Source organism: Cladophialophora immunda (assembly GCF_000835495.1).
Source record: "Cladophialophora immunda strain CBS 83496 unplaced genomic scaffold supercont1.4, whole genome shotgun sequence".
NCBI classification, from domain to species: Eukaryota; Fungi; Ascomycota; class Eurotiomycetes; order Chaetothyriales; family Herpotrichiellaceae; genus Cladophialophora; species Cladophialophora immunda.
In genome coordinates this window covers 5,619,065-5,633,169 of record NW_015622544.1, presented here as the reverse complement: position 1 = coordinate 5,633,169, position 14,105 = coordinate 5,619,065, and the positions used below count along the sequence as shown (strand labels likewise).

The following is a 14,105-nucleotide window of genomic DNA, read 5'->3' as shown; positions in this document are numbered from 1 at the left end:
GCCCTCACCGATCTCTCACATTGCCCTGGCCGTGACTCGCTCGGTGAAGTAGCGGTCAAAGAGGCTCAGCACTTCAGACGCCTCAGACCCTGGTCCGTGAACCACATCTAATCGAGGTCGACTGGGGATTCTACAAGCATTCGACGAGGCTGAGCGTCTTCGGCTGATCTTCGGCTGATCTTCTCCTCACACCCTTTTGAATATTACTGGCTGGGCGGTCACGGTGCTGCCCTCGAGACCCTTCTGTCTATCGTACAGGTAGTTTTGTGGAAGGTCGCTTGTCCGACCTCATCGTCAACCGCTGCATTATATTCTGACCTGGACGGCTGACAGTGGTAGAAGTGGAGAAGTCGTTTCTGTGGCATTGTTCTCAATCACAAAAACACCGCACGCTCTCTAGGGCAAGCTTATACCCAGGTATACGCTGTCGACGTCTTCAAGGAGAGCAACAGACTATGCTACTCTGTGCCCTGCCCTGGAGTCTCGTGAATTTCATGGCTGATCCCGCCGGCTTTATTCTACAGAGTCTTGACCTTCTTCCCAGACCCACCGCCATTCTCCCACACTTCCTCCCAAAAGCCTTCCTTCCACAACCGCAAGACCTCAAATCCCACCTCGATTGCGATCAGAACGATGATGGTCCACTCCAAGAACAGCCCATGTTTCTCGCTCAGTCGTTCCCTCAGTACGGTCGCGATCTCTGCCGCATAGTCCATCTTCTCGTTCAACACTTTGATCCTGATTCCTACATCCAACGCTCGGCCAACCTGATCGTAGTAGTTTTCCAGGTTGAGTTCATGCCGGGAGTCCCAGAAGAGATCGGGAAGAGAGTCGGTGAGTTCGGAGTAGAGGTTGAGCTGCGCGCGGAGGAGGAGGAGTTGGCCTGTTTTGCGGGAGATGAAGTCGCGCGAGAGTTTGAATGGCAGCCGGGAACCCTTTGCTAGGAGGGCCGGGATGTCCGCCGTAGAGGCTAGATAGGTGGAAAGGTTGGTTTCGAGGACGGCGAGCTTGGTGGAGCGAGCAAACCCGGAGGAGAAGGCAATCTTGGTAAGTACTGTATCAACAGTCTGGAAATGAGATTCGACCTGTTGATGGTCTGCCGTTGATGCCGGTTCTTGATATTCTGACTTCTTTGTTCCCAGGATGATTGTGTCACCGCGGATGAGGCTGTGTTCGCGGTTTGGATCTTCAACATAGTCCAGGTCCTCGGTCTCAATAGGTTCTTTGTGAGGGTTGTCTGCTGTGGAGAGAAGAGTGCGTGTCGCAAAGTATGATGTAAACCCATCGGGTAAAGCCCACGTCACCACTGTGCCGGACGGGAAGACAAAAACATCGCCAACTTCAGTCGACGAAAGGTCTCTGGCGGAGGGATTGGTTGAACGGTAGATAGACGAGATGGGGACTTGGACATGGACGACCTGTGGAAATAGTCCAGTGCCGAGTGGATCGGGCTCATAGCCTTTGTTGCGAAGGATCTCGACGACTTTGGCCAGGTCAAATTGTTCTGCAACAGCGTATGCCGTCACAAGTTTTGGTGCTTGCTCTGCCTCTTCATGTAGTCTCACGGTTGGTTTCGTGAGGCCAGCTTTTGATCTCTGAGCCTCCAGTCCAACTCTTCGCAGCGACGTCTTTGTGCCCGGGGAACGCGCAGTTTTTCGTTTTTGAGCCGGGGAAGCGGTTGCAGACTCGAAGACTGAATCTACTGAGTCTCCCTCTTTCTGTTCACCTGTTCTCTGTACTGACTGGCTCATCAACGACGTATTAGAGGAAAAGAACTCTCGGCGGCGGGGCCGTTGGAAGATTGGCGATGCGTGCAGAGGGCGGAAGCCCGGTTGACGAAGCACATCATATCCTGTTCGCCGACAGCCGGCGCAGACGAAATGATTTCCCAGGTTGAGCATTGGCCGAGTAGCGGCCGAACGCATGGTCAGAGAGAGAGATGGGGTGCATCAAATATCCAAGACTGCATCGTCAACAACTGAATGCCAGACTTGGTTTGGAGCTCAAGGCGCAGGCGATGCTCTGGCGCATAGCCTGCAAGGCTGAACGAGGCCGAGGACTTGGCGCTCGTCATTTCCATGTTCCAGACTCCTGGGGATTGGAGTCGGGCGACTATCACCACTTACTCCGTCTGGAGACTCCAGTCTGCGCGTGCAAATGACGCGCTTCTAAGCTTCCTATCCTCTGCATGGCGGCCGGAGATGGCTCGTCTGAGCCGGGCGACAATGACAAGCTTCCAGGAATCACCAGCCACCCTCCGAAGCCAACAAAGGCCGAGTCGACAGCAGATGAATCCGAGGAAGATGAGGATGAAGAGGAGGAAGAGCCACGACTCAAATATGCTACGTTGACAAGGAACGTGAGCTCGATATACCGCAATGGAGATGCGACTAGTGCCTTTCACGTCGCTGGAGATAAAATGATCGTTGGGACTCACAATGGCAACATCCACGTTTTCGCTTTGCCGTCGTTCAACTCCCTGCGCGTCTACCATGCTCACACAGCCAGCATATCGGCGATCTCGATATCTCCTTACACTCCCCCGCTTGCAGGTCTTCGCTTTGACACAGGAAGCAAACTGGCGGCTGAAGCGGCTTCCAATGCAGACAGGTCACCCTCAAGCTCGCCAGCGCCTAAAGGGAAGCAACTGCAAACTCCCGTACCAGATATACCTCCAAATCGGATATACATCGCCACGTCTTCCATCGACGGCAATGTCTGTATTGCTTCATTAGTCGATCCTCGTGATGTTCAGCTTCGCAACTTCGGAAGACCTGTCCAGACTGTTGCTCTGTCGCCGGAATACAAGTCGGACAGAACCTACTTATCTGGCGGGCAGGCTGGTATTCTGGTTTTGACAACTGGTGGACAAGCAGGCAAGAGCGCCAACGCGACTACGACAGGGGCCGCCGCAGCCGCCTCCGGCTGGCTTGGGTCAATTGGTCTTGGTGCAAACACTGGGTCAGACAAAATTCTGCACAGTGGTGAGGGTATTATCAGCACCATTAAATGGTCACTCTCGGGAAGATATGTCCTTTGGGTAAATGAACAAGGAATCAAGATCATGAGATCGAATTTGAAGCTCGAGAGTTCAGAGTCTGGTCTGGAGTGGAAACGAATGAGCCATATCGACAGACCCAATCGTCCTGGATGGGAAGATATGGCAGGTGTTTGGAAAGCTCGTGCCGAGTGGATCGACCGCGACAACCTCGAAACCGACGACGACTCTCCTGTTAGTACCATCATCCCTGCTCCAGCGAACGGTGCATCTCCCAAGCCAGACCCGAGGAAAGCAAAAGTTGAAGAAGTCTTGGTAGGGTGGGGAGATTCAGCATGGATCATCAAGGTCTACCCAGGTTCTATGGAAAATGGAGGTAATAATAAAATTGGACGCGCTGAAGTCGCTACGATGTGAGTTCGACACACTCTCTGAAGGTGCAAAGACTGACTATTGAATAGTATACGATTTGATGACTGTACAATATCTGGAATTTCGTTATATACCCCAAGTCTGCTTTTGGTGCTTGCATTCATGGAAAAGAAGAAAGGCAACGGTTCAGCGTCGCAAGACAGCGAAGGCAGCAGGAGAGGCCGACGAGCACGACATAATGCATTAGAACCAGAGTTGCGTCTAGTCAACATCGAAACGAAGGAAGAAGTCGACACCGATACTCTCACTATGAGTAGATTCGAGACTCTTTCAGCCTCAGACTATCACTTGGGGGTTTTGCCACCGATTCGCATCCCAGCTGCACTTATTCAAAAGGGGTACCTCAGCACCATTGGATCTGGTATGAGCACGGTTGGTTCGAGTCTCGCCACAGGCGTCGAGACCGTTGGTCAGGGGATGTGGGACGCCACTATGTACGGGCCACGTCTCTTGGGCGCAAATCGTATTTTCAGCTCAAGCGACAGCATTCGAAGCGGTGTCAGCGGCCCTGACCGGACAGGCAGTACCAGAGAACGCAATTATCTCACAGGCTGGATCCCGGGGTTTGGGTCCAGCGAAACAAGTGCCAAAGAAGAGATAAATACCATGGCCACGGCACAAAGCATGAAGATCTTTATCTACAGCCCCTATGACTGCATTGTCGCAGTCAGACGCAATCTCAATGACCGCATGCAGTGGCTTGTGAGCCTCAAGAGATATAAAGAAGCCTGGGAATTGGTTGATCAGCATCCCGAAGCCGCCGGCACCCTTTTGGAGTCTTCGGGAACTTCAACACCCCCAAGCCCATCCAAAGCAAGTTCCGTCACAAGATCAGGCACGGCAGTTCCTCTCAGCCCCACGCAGGCTCGTCAGCAGAATACACTGACCGAGTTTTTCTCGGATTCTGTCTCCATTACGAGCTCCGCGCAGGCCAAACCCAAGAACAAATTCTCTGCTGCGGAAAAGGAGAAGCGCAGAATAGGCGAGTTATGGCTGAAGCAATTGGTTGACGCCAATAACTGGTCAGAAGCTGGCGAAGTCGCAGCCAAAGTGCTGAACACAACGAGCCGATGGGAGCACTGGGTCTGGATATTCGTTAAAAACGCGAAGTTTGACGAGATATCGCCTCACATACCGACGTTGGACCTGACACCCCCCTTACCATCTTCCATCTTTGAAATCATCCTCGGTCATTACGCGGAGGTCGACAGGATTCGGTTTAAGGAGCTCCTTGATGAATGGCCTTCCGATCTTTTTGAGATCAGCAGCATTACAGCAGCGATCGAAGATCAGTTGCGCTCCGGTAGTGCTCCAAAAGGGTCGCAGGATTGGAGGTCATTGCAGGAAAGTCTGGGGAAACTGTTCCTTGCAGACGGGCATTATGACGAAGCTCTGAAATGCTACATCGCCCTGCAAGACGCAGACACGGCCATGTCACTGATCAAGGAACATCATCTCGTTGACGCCGTTGCTGACGACATTCCCAGCTTCGTGATGCTTCGAGTTTCGCCGGATCAAGTGAAGAGCGCATCTCGCGAGGAACTGGACGAACTCGCAGCTGACCCAATCAAGGTCCTCGTGGACGAAGCTACTGCTGGAGTGGTTGAGCCCGACGAAGTTGTCGCGCAACTTGATAAGCCGACACTGAAACCTTTCCTCTATTTCTATCTTCGTGCTTTGTGGCGTGGCGAGGGGACCCAGGAAACGCCCACGCTGCCTCGTGTTGGGCATTCGGCCATCACCACGTCGCTTGCAGCTGACACGGGGAAACAACACGTCGAACACTTCGCAGACATCGCTGTCGAGTTGTTTGCAGAGTACGATCGAGATCTCCTTATGGAATTTCTGCAAGCGTCAACAGCTTACACTTTTGAAAACGCAGTGAAGATATGCGAAAAGAAACATTATGTCGAGGAACTCGTCTACCTCTTGAGCAAAACAGGCCAGACCAAAAAGGCCCTTTTTTTGATCATCGACGAATTGAAAGATGTCTCCAAGGCTATCGCGTTTGCCAAGGAGCAAGACGACCAGAGTCTCTGGGACGATTTCCTCGAATACAGTATGTCAAGACCACGATTCATCTCTGGTCTGCTTGCAGAGGTTGGAACTGCCATTGACCCTATTACCTTGGTGAAAAGAATACCCTCGGGGCTAGAAGTGGAAGGTCTGAAGGATGGACTGAAGAAGATGATTCGAGAGTATGATTTACAAGACAGCATTAGCGCTGGCGTTGCGAGAGTGCTCAGCAGCGAGGTCGCCGTTGGAATGGAGACGCTGAGGAGAGGCCGAAGGAAAGGCATCAAATTCGATGTCGTCGCACCAATAACGAAACACCAGCGGCCACTGGCCCAGGACGCTGCTGCGCCCAAGGATCAACGGCCAGAGGAGGAAAAACCCGAAGTCGAAGCGGAGATCAAGCCAGGCCATTGCGCGTCCTGTCACAAGCCATTTCATGAAAATGAGACCGAAACTCTGGTCGGCTTTGCTTGTGGGCACGTCTATCACGTCTCACATCTGCTCCATGGTCCCGATGCAGAGGGGGACGAGCTTTTACTACCCCAGAATGCAGTCATTCGTCCGGATGATGGTGAAGCTGAAGAAACCAGGTTTTCCAGATCGGTGGGACCCAAGGTCACAAATGCGCGTTTACTGAAAGATAAAATACAGACTGTCGGGGGATGTACTATATGCAAGGGGTCGAGGGAAAGAGTGGAGGCTGTGGGTGGCTGATAAAGGGCTCATATTTCACCTTCAGCCACTCGCTCACTCTTCTTATGCCTCTTGTCAACCAGCGTGGCGAGCTGAAGCAAGAGCCTGCCTTGAGGTGGACTCTCGAAGATACACAGCACAGCACAACCACCGGAGAAGCAGGAACTGCGACAAGGAGGCCCAGTTTATCGGCATCGACTCGAGATTTCCCCTCCCAAAGCTTTGACCTTTCTTCCACAACTGGTGACTCGATACCGTACCGTTTAGAGGCCAATGCGACCCGAATCCCGCGCGCCTGGATATCGCGAGATCGATCTTGAAGCATCCTCGTATCCCACCACGTGCCCTAAGCGCTTATTCTCACCCCACTTCTCCCCGTCTCGTATTTTCCTTGACCAAAGCGGGCAGAAGATCTTCTTGCATGGGCGTCTGCGGCCGGACAGCGAGGCATACGGCCGAGGTGATACCCCGTTTCCCATCGCCTATGCCTTCTCCGGCATGCTGTCAGCCTTTCGAGGCAGGTGGACCGTTCGGTTTCGATTTCTACTTCCCCCGACCTTTCGCTCCACGACTCCTCCGTGCTTACTCGACCTTGGATCGTTCAAGATACTTAAAGGGCAAGGACCCCGTCGTATCGGCGACCTTCTGAAGCCCGATGCTTCTTTGATTCGAGATGGATAGAAATTGCGTGCTCTGAGTGAAGCCCGAAGGCTACAAAGCAGCAAGATTCTTGGATTTCTCCGGCCATGTGGAGTGTCTCGGTCGTGATGGAGGATGCAAGGATGCAAGGCTTTCGTGCGTAGCGGGAATTCAGGAGCCTCTCGCCATCGCGTCGAACCGAACATACCACCCGGCGCCGGGGTGAGGACGGGATTCACTGGAGTGAGCGCCTAGGCTGGAAAGAGAGGAGCGGTTGTTGTGATTGAAGGCGGTATCAACCACTACTCACGCTGTGTCGAAACTTCGCCTCTACTTTCTTCCCCTTTCTTCCAGCATTTTACACCCAATTAGTTTCAGCGAAGGCAGCTTTTCTAGCACTTCCATCAAACCGGTGATGGCGTTCCTTTTAAATGCCTGTCGTTGACGCCACCGCTGAAGAAGCTGAAGCAATCAGGACGGGTCTTCATGATGCGAATCCGTTACTGGTGATCTGGCTATGGGGGGATATGAGCACCTGATCGGTCTGTCGTGTTGGTGATCGGTCCGAAGTGAAACGCATGATGAAACCGATCTTCGTTCTCGCAGCGGTCTTGTATGAGCCAGCCCTTCGAGTTGCCGAGAGGAATACATCCTCAGCCAACCCTCTGAGCATGCGCGTGTTGTCCCCACTGGTTCTCATCTATCAAGATACACAGGAATGTGACGGTCCAGCCTACCGGTGGAGAAACGTGACAACAGGCCCCCTCCCCTTCGATTAAGCCGGCCTCTTGCAAAATAACTCAGGCCCCGAATTGATGAGATGTGCAATGGACGACATTGTGGCCCGGAACGAGAGCGAAGGAAGGGCTTGGGTCTGGTCCACCCCGGCGAGAGCAGCAGATCACAAAACTCTGGATCGTATTGGAAGGGGCAAGATCTAGGGTCGCCAGGACCGGGGAGACTGCAAGATGCCGATTCACAAGATACATTCACGATGGCGTGACTTTGCTGCGGTGCAGCGCGGGGGGGCATCGGAGGATGTATCCCGCTCTCCTTGCCCTTGCGGCTCGAGGTGGACAATGGGCCACAGCAGTGAGCGTGAGTGGTTTGTTGAATGGGTGAACGAGTGGTCGGGTGGGTGGGTGGTGTAGTCAAGAAAGTGACGTTGCCAACACCGAGATACTATTGTTGGAGCTTCAGAGGTAACAAGAGCCAGCAGTCCGACAGACCAGAACCTGTCTCCTATTGCTGTGAGATCGCACGTCAATTGTATCCCAGCTCTTTATTGTCAAATGCTCTGATTAACCCCATGTAAGCACCAGCGCCATGCCTTGAATATCGATCATTCAATAGCGACGTCACGGGTTTCGTACAGGAGAACACATGGTCCCACGCCCAATGCTTCGCAGATAATGGTGTTCATTTTCCATTTTCCCATTGTCCTTGCCAGCCCAGCCTCGCAGTGATATATCCCGCCACTTTTAAGATTCTTCATCCTATAAACGTAAACCCCAACTTCAGCCTTGTGCTGCACCACTAGATCCAGTCGCTCTCCTCTCCGCCATGAACGCGCGGACGCCCTCCAGGCGCGTGACGAAGAACAGCCGCTTCGCATCGTCCTTCCACACCAGGACGCCCGTCTCGTCCGCGTACCGACAATTGGCCTCGTACTCCGCGCGCGTGGAGAAGTCCCGGAAGAGGAAGCCCGGCGTGGTCGTCATGCGGTCGCGTTCCAGCTGCCACAGGTGGATCTGGTCCAAAATCGTGGCCGGCAGGATCGGCACCGTCCGCTGCACCTGCGACTCAGTGGCGGTGCCTCGTGCCAGCAGCGCGGCTTGTTCGGCCTGCGCGTGTCTCCTCATCTGGGGATGCGCGTGGGTCGTCAGATACGAGATGATCTGATCGGCGGTGATGCCGGCCTGGACGGCTCGTTGGACGGAGGACTTGCTCATTTTCCCCGTGACGAGATTCGGGTGGCGGGAACGGAGGTTGACGAACAGTGAGAGGAGCGCGATCTGCAAGGGAGAGGACGTGTAGGCGTAGACGCGGTAGTTGGTCTCGACAATTATGAAGCCCTTTTGTGTGACGGTGCCGGAAGGCGTCGTGGTCCCCGAGGAAGAGGAATATTTCTGGGAGAGGGAGGTGCCGATGGTAAGGTTGGTTGTCGAGAGGGCCGAGGCGGAGTCGGATGTCAGCGTCGTGGCCAAACGCGTCGGGTAGAAGTAAGTGTCAGGAGTGATGCCGTCGTCTGAGAGAGGCTGGTATACGAGCCCGAGAGAGACGAGGTCAGAGAGGCAGCGCCGCTGAGTTTCGTCCAGAGTCGAGGTCGAGTATGCGAGCCCCAGCTCGAGGGACGAGACAAGAAAAAGGAAGGACAGGACGTCGACTTTGTCCATGTGAAAGACCTCGGCGTTGTCCACGTAGAGAAACAGCAATGCCCAAACTTGAGTGTTGATGTCTTGCAGGACAAACGCAAAGCCTTCCTTTGTGATCCTGGCTCTTTGGCCGTGATTGTAGGCCCCGCTGACCTCGATGAGATGACCCGCTTTGAGAAGCTCAATAACTCCCGGAGCCGGGTCGATCGCTGGCTGCTCGTTGGCTGTTTCAAGTGGGATAGATGATGAGCCAACCATGTAGCCTAATATACCTTCCCATCGTTGGCGAGAGTACTCGTCCAGTTGCGATATAGTGACTCTATCACTCTCCGGGACTCGCGCGACCTGGCCAAAAGACCGGCTGTCCCCTGCCCCCGTCAGAGCGCGGCGGAGAGATCTAGCAAAGTCCGGAGTCAGCGCATATGCTTTGGTCGAGTGGAGAGTGACATCGCGAAATATGTGGTAGCGGTGCAGCAAATCCAAGGCGTGCTCGCGTTCCCCTCTGCTGGTGTCCTTGACAAAATGTTCCAGTTGTTTCACTGGCAGAGGCCGGGGCATGTACAACAGCATCAAGACGAAGGATTTTGCCAGCGCTGACAGCCGCTTTCTGAATATCGCCAAAGCAGAAGATGGACTCCTGTAGAGGCGGTAGAATTGGGTACCTGGAAGCGTCTCGAGGTACTCCCATGACTGGAGCGTAGCATCCGCCATGATGGCCAAAGGACGAATGAAAAGGGGCCGAGAGTCGCAACTGTTGGGCTCTCTCTGACCGCCGTCATCTATCCATCACCTTGTTCGATCGACGCACAGACTGCGAGGGTAAAAGTGATGGGTAATCCAGGTGGAAAGACTTGAGAGAGCGTCATTCAAGCCGGCAAACAGGCTCAAATGAAGTCAAAGGCGCCAAGAGGAATATGTCTCCTTTGGGACGAATAGCTCGCTGCTTTGATAGATTTCCTGGTGAGGCTGCGACGGAGCAACTGCCTCCATTTTGCATGTACAAGCTACAATTGAGACAACTGAAAAGCCCTCTGAGCACAATGGTACTTGTTTCATCATTATGTGAACGGTCGAGACATTTGGCAAGACCTAATTGCTACACCAGCTCCTGCTCTGGGAGCGAAACCTCTCAAATTAAGACCACCGCGGACTGTCTACCGCAGAAGATATACCTCCCCACCCTTCCATTCGTGCAGCATCGAATACCATCCTCGGCTTCTCCAAAGCTGCGAGTATCGCTAAATCATCCGAATGATATCGTGAGAGATATAGGCAGATCGCCTGCCCCTGGAGAATGGACCGAGACGAAATCCACCAAGCACCCCGGCAGACCTTCATGTACCAATATAAAAGCATGAGCAACGCCCAAGGATCTTTGCGTCCAAGTAGAGACTTATAGGGGGGATCCATGTGATTGACAAAGCCCAGGTACTGTAACCAGGTGGAGTCATTGCATTCAAGGTCCAGTAAGGGTAGAAGTTGTTGTGCAGTTCTGTAATAAGGGTTGAGCCGTGCCGATGCCGACGAAGCATCTTCGGCACAGAGGTGATCAAAGACCGAAGGAACGTGTTCTGGAATTTGATGTGCAGGCATTCTATCGCGGTCAAATAGGTGGGCCACCTGTCGCCAAAGACTGTCGCCTTTCAATGGACTTGCCAGTCGCCAAATGGTTTGTTTTCCATCGCTCAAGTTGAGCCATGCCATGTCAGCATCCTGCAATGGCCAAACCTCTTCGACAGACGATGCCTCAAGGTTGAAGAAGCTCACAACCCCAAGGAGAGATGAGGCGACCAACAATGCATCCCCTTCTTCAGGTCTAATCGGACGAGAGAGAATGCTCTGGAAGGCGATCAAGGCTTTGTTCAAGTGGTAGGCTTCGGCTGTGCTCGGTCTCGAAGTGGCCACTCCGCACAAATACCGGTCGTGGGACGCCGTCACTGCCTGCGCCAAGTGCATGAGGAAGGGGTTCGTACAGGCAAGCAGGATGACTTCCTTCTGGAAAACCCTGGCAACTTTCTTAGTGCCAATGGTTAGAACTGTCCTGGTTTGGAATCTGTCAAGTCGCGCCAGGTCAGATCTGTCGAATCGCGTAGCTCCGCTTTGCAACTCTGGCCCATGAGTGTTTTTGTCCAAGGAGACATTCACCATATCTAAAATAGGCTTAGTCGTTCCCTGGAGGGACTTATCCATCCTTGAATACAAGCAGCCAAGTTCGGAAGCGTCGGTTCGAGGTTGAAGATCAGGTATGCTAGGATCGTAGTTGCATAAGACGCCGTATTCCAGACACTTTCCGCACATTGGTCGAACTTCGTTGCATTTCACTCTGCGTATTTTGCAATTGCGACAGCCTAGCCTAGACTTCTTGTGAGCCCTTCGCTTGCGAGAGGTGGCATTGTCCCCGGCGGATGTAGACCCTGGCACCGGGCTGATTTTCGCTGTACGGGCCATTGGAGGTTTGCTCGGGAACAATATTGCGCTGCGCACGATGTTATCTTATCTCGATGAAGGCAACAATACTATATGCACTGAATAGAACAACTGTTCGCCCCGATAGACAGATCGATGAAGCGGTGGTTATTCGTCGCGTCTTCGCCGAGTAGTTTGAGAAGAAAGCTGCCTGCCTTGGGGTGGGTAGGAGGGAAAGAATCGTCATGCAGTTGTCGGAGTTTAGCAGGATCTGAGCAAGAGAACACAAGGGTGATTAGCCTCAACTCTAATCCCTGACCTTTGAGAAAACAAGGAATAGCTCATGGAGGACAGGGTGCGACATCAGGCCCTCACTGGCTGTCGTCGCACGCCAACTGGTGGGTTGCACCATCAGCGCTAACCTCGACTCGTATTCCTCGAAGTTTGATGCTGAGCCTGGTTTCGCAAGAGCCTAGAACTTGGGAGGTTTTGTGCATCTATGTTGCACCGAAAGTTGAAGTATCACAATGTTAACCGCAAAAGTGAATGGGAAGAATGCTGATGAAGAGGAAGAAGAGGCAAAGAGGAGAGCAGCGGCGTTGAGCACAGAGGGGGGAATTGGAAGTCTTATACGGCGAATCATATATTGCTCGAAAGGCAATCGGTCACGGTGAAGCAAACGGCGCACCAAAAGCAATTTCCTACACTTCATTTTGACTTCATTGGGGTCTCGGCCTGGCAACAACTTGATTGATATCTTTGCGTAATCGACATTCGGCTTCTATCAATAGTAATCCGATCTCGCTTCGACACCTAGATTCCCGGACTTTCTGTGGAGTCTAGTATTCAATTGGCTCTACGACTGGCGCGCAGAAGCTTGGTCACGACACAATGTCGGCACTAAAGTTTGTCCGCTCGGTGAGTTCCAGGAATCCGCAAGCTTGGGGTGGCCTTGAGCTGATGGTTTATAGGTGTGGGAGTCCTTTAGAGCAACCTCAGGGGTTGAGCCACGGTAATATTCGTCATGAACAAGCAAAAGCACTCACATTAATTCTGCCAAACAACAGGTTAATAGACGGCGTAAGTATCATCTTCGATCGCAACAGTGCACCAAGCCGCCATACTTCTTTACGGAGCATTCTTTGGCTCATATCCTTCATGTAGATGCGGATAACAGCAGCGGAACCTGGCAAAGTCAATTTTGAGTTGCCCATCGAGAAGCAGCATACGAACCGGTTAGGTATACTACACGGTGCCACACTTGCCACTATGGTCGATACCAGCGGCTCCCTTGCCCTGGCCTCTCGTGGACTATATTCGACAGGAGTTTCGACGGATCTCAGCGTAACCTACCTCAACGCTGGCGGAAAGATTGGTGATTTGGTCAAAGGCGAGGTCATCTGCGATAAGTGTGAGATCATCACCCTTCCTGCTCCTATCGGGCGAGACGTGTCCTGATCCTATCCAGTTGGCAAAACACTTGCATACACTTCAGTCAAATTTATGAACAAGAACAACGAGATCGTGGCTCGTGGAAGCCACACAAAATTCGTCGCCCTGGCCTGGAAAGACGAGAGGAATATCACCGAGGAGTTGAAGCCCAAGGTCAACGAGTCCCAGGCCAGTGAGGTTACACGGACGAGTTTCAAGTAATTCGGGCAGTCCTTCGTACCTAGGACGCTGCATAGAATGGCCGGAGTGCCATGTATATAGATGGATGGAACCCTTCAGAGCCCATAGACGCCATATACAAAGGAACATACCGCAGCTCTGTCTTTCACGATATGAAGCAGTATGAGTGACACATAAACCTTTGAGAAATACGTAGCTATGATCCGTTCAGCTGTAATTGAGGGCATTCCAGCTTGGCCCCCACGTACAGGACAAGAAGCTTAGCGTTGGTACCGCATACATAAGCCTCGGTGATGTCTAATGCCCCTTTTCCCCAGCCTTGCTCAATTTGGAGGGACACATTTCCGGATAGAAAGGCCTTGCGATCGCCGAACAAATGCCTCAGATGGTTTATGACGTTGCTGAATAGCGTCCGAACCGCTTCTGAGTTTGGTTTAGACGCTGGAACCTCACAGACCAGGTATTCGATCAGGTGCGTGGGTCATGTCAGGCGGTATCGTCAGTCGCTGAGAACTTTAGTCATATACCTGATAGAAGGACCTTTTGACATGTGGTGGAAGCTTGCAGAGTGGCCTATGCGAATGACTGTTTCCTGCTTTGGTGTTGAGCATCAGTCTACCTTCCAGTCGAGACCATCAACCACAGGCCTTGGAAAGAGACCGGTCTATATTACCTCATGCGATTGAGCAGCTAAGGATTATGAGAAACGAGGCAGATTGGGACTGTCGGCATCTCTCTAATATGGTCGTCCGACATTGATCGAGGTGAATGTTGGAGAGCAAAGGCACAAACAGTCCGTCCTGGTGAGTCTCAGGAAGCAAACGAGGAGCAGAAGGTGTGCCGAGATCTTGCCGCCTGGTAAAGCAGCGAGGCATCTTAGGTCCTAGTCGATGGTGCGGAGGAGCGTGGACAAC

The 14,105-nt window shown here is 52.8% G+C and overlaps 5 protein-coding genes across 6 annotated transcripts; 2 read left to right on the top strand and 3 right to left on the bottom strand.

Moving 5' to 3' along the window:
* Window positions 1-248: 248 nt before the first annotated feature.
* PV07_08259 (uncharacterized protein) lies at window positions 249-2,001 on the bottom strand. Its single transcript, XM_016395407.1, has one exon. The coding sequence runs from the start codon at window positions 1,923-1,925 to the stop codon at window positions 519-521; it is 1,407 nt and encodes a 468-aa protein (XP_016248826.1). The 5' UTR covers window positions 1,926-2,001; the 3' UTR covers window positions 249-518.
* A 130-nt stretch (window positions 2,002-2,131) lies between these two features.
* Window positions 2,132-7,813, top strand: PV07_08258 (uncharacterized protein). The gene is made up of 2 exons (XM_016395406.1): window positions 2,132-3,411; window positions 3,460-7,813. The coding sequence occupies exons 1-2, from the start codon at window positions 2,189-2,191 to the stop codon at window positions 6,158-6,160; spliced, it is 3,924 nt and encodes a 1,307-aa protein (XP_016248825.1). The 5' UTR covers window positions 2,132-2,188; the 3' UTR covers window positions 6,161-7,813.
* Window positions 7,776-9,995, bottom strand: PV07_08257 (uncharacterized protein). The gene has a single exon (XM_016395405.1). The coding sequence runs from the start codon at window positions 9,862-9,864 to the stop codon at window positions 8,296-8,298; it is 1,569 nt and encodes a 522-aa protein (XP_016248824.1). The 5' UTR covers window positions 9,865-9,995; the 3' UTR covers window positions 7,776-8,295.
* Window positions 9,996-10,198: 203 nt separating this feature from the next.
* On the bottom strand, window positions 10,199-11,802 carry PV07_08256 (uncharacterized protein). Its single transcript, XM_016395404.1, has one exon. It carries the CDS (start codon window positions 11,599-11,601, stop codon window positions 10,288-10,290), a length of 1,314 nt encoding a protein of 437 aa, XP_016248823.1. The 5' UTR covers window positions 11,602-11,802; the 3' UTR covers window positions 10,199-10,287.
* Window positions 11,803-12,297: 495 nt separating this feature from the next.
* PV07_08255 lies at window positions 12,298-13,369 on the top strand. 2 transcript variants are annotated; one of them, XM_016395402.1, is made up of 5 exons: window positions 12,298-12,477; window positions 12,531-12,571; window positions 12,627-12,639; window positions 12,724-12,970; window positions 13,028-13,369. In XM_016395402.1, the coding sequence occupies exons 1-5, from the start codon at window positions 12,451-12,453 to the stop codon at window positions 13,210-13,212; spliced, it is 513 nt and encodes a 170-aa protein (XP_016248821.1). In that variant the 5' UTR covers window positions 12,298-12,450; the 3' UTR covers window positions 13,213-13,369. The 2 variants fall into 2 exon arrangements, with proteins under 2 accessions (XP_016248821.1, XP_016248822.1); XM_016395403.1 differs by having other exon boundaries at window positions 12,531-12,639.
* The last annotated feature ends 736 nt before the right edge of the window (window positions 13,370-14,105 follow it).

What these genes read in the sequence shown, in the direction of transcription:
- PV07_08259 (XM_016395407.1), bottom strand. Translation starts at nt 1,925, where the DNA reads ATGCGTTCGGCCGCTACTCGGCCAATGCTCAACCTGGGAAATCATTTC.
- PV07_08258 (XM_016395406.1), top strand. Translation starts at nt 2,189, where the DNA reads ATGGCGGCCGGAGATGGCTCGTCTGAGCCGGGCGACAATGACAAGCTT. An exon ending in CGCGCTGAAGTCGCTACGAT is followed by an intron (nt 3,412 to 3,459) that starts GTGAGTTCGACA and finishes ACTATTGAATAG; the next exon opens with TATACGATTTGATGACTGTA.
- PV07_08257 (XM_016395405.1), bottom strand. Translation starts at nt 9,864, where the DNA reads ATGGCGGATGCTACGCTCCAGTCATGGGAGTACCTCGAGACGCTTCCA.
- PV07_08256 (XM_016395404.1), bottom strand. Translation starts at nt 11,601, where the DNA reads ATGGCCCGTACAGCGAAAATCAGCCCGGTGCCAGGGTCTACATCCGCC.
- PV07_08255 (XM_016395402.1), top strand. Translation starts at nt 12,451, where the DNA reads ATGTCGGCACTAAAGTTTGTCCGCTCG. An exon ending in CACTAAAGTTTGTCCGCTCG is followed by an intron (nt 12,478 to 12,530) that starts GTGAGTTCCAGG and finishes GATGGTTTATAG; the next exon opens with GTGTGGGAGTCCTTTAGAGC. An exon ending in CGAGGTCATCTGCGATAAGT is followed by an intron (nt 12,971 to 13,027) that starts GTGAGATCATCA and finishes GATCCTATCCAG; the next exon opens with TTGGCAAAACACTTGCATAC.